This window comes from Erythrolamprus reginae, unplaced genomic scaffold (assembly GCF_031021105.1).
Source record: "Erythrolamprus reginae isolate rEryReg1 unplaced genomic scaffold, rEryReg1.hap1 H_1, whole genome shotgun sequence".
Lineage (NCBI taxonomy): Eukaryota > Metazoa > Chordata > Lepidosauria > Squamata > Dipsadidae > Erythrolamprus > Erythrolamprus reginae.
The window spans coordinates 1456718-1462717 of NW_027248462.1; the positions used below are offsets into that span (position 1 = coordinate 1456718).

At 37.3% G+C, this 6000-nt stretch overlaps 1 protein-coding gene across 2 annotated transcripts in view; it reads right to left on the reverse strand.

The window, feature by feature from the left end:
* LOC139155237 (spidroin-1-like) overlaps window positions 1-5279 on the reverse strand; it is a 42941-nt gene extending 37662 nt beyond the window's left edge. For both annotated transcript variants that reach the window (XM_070730348.1, XM_070730346.1), the window contains exon 1: window positions 5181-5279. In XM_070730348.1, coding sequence (XP_070586449.1) covers window positions 5181-5247 — 67 coding nt within the window. In that variant the 5' untranslated portion in view covers window positions 5248-5279. The remainder of the gene's footprint in view (window positions 1-5180) is intronic.
* Window positions 5280-6000: the final 721 nt, after the last annotated feature.

The window sequence follows — 6000 nt, forward strand, 5'->3', positions numbered from 1 at the left end:
CTCCGAGATAACCAGAAGCAAGGATTCTTGCACCACCTAGTGGACGCTCGGCTCGTATTCCGAATTTGAGCTCGGGTCTGGAACAGAAATTTCTCTCCCCTCGTGGCTCGTAACTTGGAATACTCGCATGTGGAGCAGCTCGTATCTAGAGGTACTACTGTATAAGACACATCTTTTTCCTCCCTAAAAGGGGCTGAAAATTTGGGTGTGTCTTATACTCTGAATGTGGTTTTTTTTTAAGCTTTTTTTTTGCAGCTGTAAGTAGATGCTAACGATCTTACTAGCTCTTACCTTGCAGGTTCTTTCATTGTTATTCTCTGCGAAGAATGTTTTCCAAGCCCTAAGTCTTTGCAGGGGTTTTTTCATTGCTCTACTTGCTCCAAATATTTCCTTTCAGCCCTAACTAGGTGCTAATGATATTCCCAGCTCTTACTGCTTGCAAGCTCTTTCATTGTTACTCTCTACGAATAAGGATTTTTTAAAGCCCTAACCAGGGGATAAAAGAATGTGCTGAAGCTGACTAGGCTAAGGACGCTTGCCAAATGAATATCTGATAAGCAAATTCTTTTCCCTATTTTTCTCCCCCCAAACTAAGGTCTTATACTCTGGAAAATATGGTAAAATACTATTATAAGCCAAGGGAATGACTTGGAAAATGTTTTCTAATTTGATATACAAGAGAAGTTTGTTAACACCTGGAAGAAACCTGTGTGATGGGATAAGGGCAAGCTGAAGAGAAATCAAATCCTTTGAAGATATTTAATTGGGATATAGATTAAAGCTGTTAGAAATAAAAGGAGGGACTATAAATTCAGTTTATTTGATCATCCTAGATGATAAAATAAATTAAATTAACTGCTAGTTTAAATTAAAGCTTCTTTTGCAATATTATGGCAAATGCTTATGCATTGTTAATGCTAAGATTGAAAAGTTGATGTTTTATGGATTTGCTTATAGATAAGGGATGGCATATTGAATGAAGAGATATCTCTTTTACCATATAGGGAGTGAAGAACTATTAATTTGTGCTGAAGGTTAGAAATCACTTTTTATATACCAGTACTTTTTTCTTTTTCTTTATTGTATTCTTTCTTTTTGCCCCCCCCCCTAAAATCTTTAGTTTTTCTTTCAATTCTCTTTCTCTAAGTTAAGTTTGTATTAGTTTTTACTACTTTAATTAAAATTCTTCATAAAAATTATATTAAAAAGGAATAAACATATTTTTTTTAATAAATAAATAAAACTAAATATTAAAATTAAATATTTAAAAAGTATGACAGTCCTTCAAGCCTAAGGTGACCAGATTTGAACATTGGCAAAGCAGGGCACCATTGATCGGGGGGCGGGGGAGAGGTCCTTGATTAAAAATGTGGTCTAGTCTCCCTAGGAGACTCCCCGGAGCCATCGCTGCTTTCATCCCCCCTCCCCTTTTCTAACCGGGAAGAAGCGGGGCAGCGCTCCATCCCAAGTTTGGCGGGCCAGCCCATAACAGGACGTGCTTTCTTTCTCTTGGTGATGGGAGAAGCTTCCTCCTTCCAGCACCCGGAGAAAGGAAGCGCTTTATTCGCTCTGAGCCATCCAGAGCAAATAAAGCGTTTCCTTTCTCTGGGCGCTGGGAGAAGTTTATTCCCTCTCCTAGCGCCCAGAGAAAGGAAACACTTCATTTACTCTGCGCAGTTCAGAAAAAGGAAAATTGGGACTTTTTAAAAACCCAGCAGGACGCGGGACAAATTATTAAAAGTCGGGACTGTCCTGCCAAAAGTGGGACGTCTGGTCACATATTCAAGCCCCATCGGCTCATCACAATCTGTAATGTTGAATTTTGTAAATTCAAATTGGGGAAATGAAATCTTCTTGATATTTTAGAACTTTAATTCTCATTGATTCAAGGCTGGACCACAAGATTTGGAGCCCTATGTTCTTTGCCATTCCTAAAAAATCTTGTGCGTGAAAAACATGCTTTAAAAAAATCTGCCTGAAATCTCTTGCTGTTTAGACTGAAACCACATCCTTGGTTTTCTAGAACAAGATTGTCAAACTCAGTTTCATTGAGGCCCGCATCAGGATTGTGTTCGATCTTGGGGAGGGCATGGTGTGGACAAAGAGCGTGGCCAGTTTACCATCACTTGTGTTGGGACGCCTGTGGAGGCCCAAGCACTCTGCCAGTGAAAACAGGCCATGCATGGCCCTCCAAAGCTTTGTTTTAACTGGCAGGGGCACCACGGACCGATCCTTCATTGTTTTCAGGGTCTAAGCAGGGTCTAAGCATTGTTTTCAGCCAGGTCTAAGCACTCATGGGCCTTGTGTTTGAAACACCTGTTCTAGAATGACGAAGCAGAGGACAAGCTTGTAAAATACAAAATCTGAGCAGTTATGACAAAATGTTAATTGGGTCAGTATTGAACCTACAAGATAAATAAAATATAGTAGTTTCTCCTGATGTGCTGGCAATGAAACTCCTAGAAATACCAACACAGTTGGCTGTTGACTATACTGGGCTTTATAGTCTCAACATATTCAGAGAATGAGTCTGCTGATTAAAATTGCTTTATTAGATTTTAATCTGCAATCTAAATATTTTTTTTAAAAAAAAATCTCAACAAATGCCCTTTGTTTCCCTTGACATTTGAATTCATTTCACTCTTGGCCTGATTTAGAGTGAAAGAATCTAAGAAAACCTTTATTTAAGTGGCATTAACAAAAGTGTTATCATAATGATATTTTGGATTTTTTTCCCAATGTGTAAAAGTACCATCTGCTGTTTTTGTTTAGTCGACTTCAGCTAATGAAAATAGGACTTTTATTTCTTTTTTGCCTGCTGCAAAATCTTTGTGGATATAAAATTTTATTTTTAAGGAGGGAAAATAAAGAACAGGGGCTAAAAATAGTGTAATACATTCCAATAGAAAACTGTGTTTATCATAAAATGAAAAAAGTATGGAGAGAACCTCTAATCAATTTCTTTCTGTTTTCATATGTTAATAAGAAACCTAATGCATTTTGTCTTCTTCAAAACCTCTTAATTGTTTTCAACTCTTATGAAAAGCACCTACAGCAAACAGTAGCCACTTTACTTTTGGGAGACTTTGTAAATATTCTTAAAAGTGCCTAGCGAGAAACACACTGAGTTTCATCTTTAAAATATCATTTCATACAGTAATTGGAGGATTTTCCTTTTGTTTCTTGGTCCTTTTCTTCTTCGTTTTTTTTTACTAAAAAGAACATCGTGATAAAACTAAAAGACTGTAAAGTTTGGAGGTAGACTCTGTGGAACTTTGTTCTGTTGTACCCCGTTGGAAAGAAATATACAGCACACATAATCCTCAAAATGTGTAACCATAAGAAACATTTAATTTGGAGGCATAAGCAGATTTGGGAGGAAGCTAATCCTATGCTCAAAATACATGGCATGCCTTGGTAGATTTTACAACAGCTAAAAAATTCTATTAAGACTTTATATGTCCACTTAGTGCTGTGTTTAGGTAATTTTAAATCTCGAATAAAAATTTAAGCAAGTCCTTCTCCTGCCAGGTGAAGGACCTGGCAAGGTGACTTAACCTAATTTCTTCCGTTGAGTAAGCTTGCTCTGCTGTGTTTCATTTTCATGAATCATTTTGTTAAATAGAACCTCAAATTCTGCCTCCCCCAAACTACCAATTTTTCCCTGACCCCATGACACTCTATGCAGAACTGTTCCCTTATCATCCACCTTATCATCTATTACCCTGACCACTTCAATTTTTTCCTTTTTCCTGAACCATTGAGTAGAAAAGAACACAGGTTGAAATTTACTAGCAAACTTGCACTGGTCATGTGCAAATCCAGTGATAAATTAGGAACAAGGCATTCATTTTAATCATCTGGTTCCTGCAGGCTTTTGAGCCACCTCATTGAGTTCCCCTAAGCAAAATATGTTGTTTTGTTGTATACAAGGCCTTACTGTTTCATTAAAAATAATATCCAACAAAGTATGTCAGCATTGCGGTAGGTGAGACTACTGCAGACAAAAATCACATCAGATGAATGAATCAGAAGCATACATCATCTGAAGTGATTTTTGTCCACAGTAGTTTTTCACCCATATCAATGTCATGCAGCTAACATACTACGTTGGATATTTTAAAACAATAAGGCCTTGTATATAACATAGAAACATAGAAGACTGACGGCAGAAAAAGACCTCATGGTCCATCTAGTCTGCCCTTATACTATTTCCTGTATTTTATCTTACAATGGAGATATGTTTATCCCAGGCATGTTTAAATTCAGTTACTGTGGATTTACCAACCACGTCTGCTGGAAGTTTGTTCCAAGGATCTACTACTCTTTCAGTAAAATAATATTTTCTCATATTGCTTTTGATCTTTCCCCCAACTAACTTCAGATTGTGTCCCCTTGTTCTTGTGTTCACTTTCCTATTAAAAACACTTCCCTCCTGAACCTTATTTAACCCTTTAACATATTTAAATGTTTCGATCATGTCCCTCCTTTTCCTTCTGTCCTCCAGACTATACAGATTGAGTTCATTAAGTCTTTCCTGATACGTTTTATGCTTAAGACCTTCCACCATTCTTGTAGCCCGTCTTTGGACCCGTTCAGTTTTGTCAATATCTTTTTGTAGGTGAGGTCTCCAGAACTGAACACAGTATTCCAAACGTGGTCTCACCAGCACTCTATATAAGGGGATCACAATCTCCCTCTTCCTGCTTGTTATACCTCTAGCTATGCAACCAAGCACCCTACTTGATTTTCCTACTGCCCGACCACACTGCTCACCCATTTTGAGACTGTCAGAAATCAAAATGGGTGAGCAGTGTGGTCGGGCAGTAACAAAACACACTCTCTCTGTGTGTATGTGTACATATATGTTTGTGTATGTATGTATGTATGTATGTATGTGTGTGTGTGTGTATGTATGTGTATGTATGTATGCATCAATATCACAATAGGACAACCATGAATTCTGATTCTCTTTGTAACTTTATGAAGTTACATTGCATCGTGTCTCTTGCATTCATCTTTTTAAATTTGCTTTTAAATTGCAGTTATATCCTATTTTCCTCATGTAAACAGGTCTATACTGTATTTCTGATAAAAATGAAAATAAAGGATCAGATTCTCCATTCATTTCTACCTGGTTAGAGTAAAAACTCCCTTTTCATGCACCATGTCTGACTTACCTCCCTGTAGGCTGCACCTGGTCAAACAGAAGAGCAGAAGCACAAGACAGAGATTCAACCTGGCCATTGTGAAATGCTGCAGTCCCTTTGCAAAGCCTCTGGGTGCCACACAATGTTGAGTGGGGAAAGGGATGGCTGCTTTTATCCTCTCTTCTCACTCCACCCACCTCACACCTTCCTTCCTTCCTCATTCACTATTCAGACGATCCTTCCTTAGTTTACAGGACCCAGTTGATTTTGAACAGAATGCCAAAAAGTGTTATGAGCTACACTAGTCCAATCCTCCTTATTCAGCTGTCTGAGATAGATTTGCAACAGTTTCTGCAAATTCTACCAGACAAAAACTATGACAGTTCTATCCATACAACCAGCAGGGACCATGGTCTCAGAGATACAAATATTGCTGTTGTATTATTTTGGGGAATTATTAAATATATTGAGTTTGTTGTTGTTTTTGCAGAATAGAAATAATGTACAAATAATCTGAATCTTTTTTAGACACATTTAATTACTGTAATCTCTTGGTAATGGCTCAATCATAATTTGATTTTTAATTATAAATGTCTACCATATAAACACCTTACATATCTATCCATAAACACACAGTGCTTCACAATCTCAACAGGCTGAACAAAATGTGTTTGTGTACCTGTCTGTCTGTCTGTCTGTCTGTCTGTCTGTCTAATTTATCTATCTATCTATCTATCTATCTATCTATCTATCTATCTATCTATCTATCTATCTATCTATCTAATCTATCTATCTATCTATCTATCTATCTAGCTAATCTATCTATCTATCTATCTATCTATCTATCTAT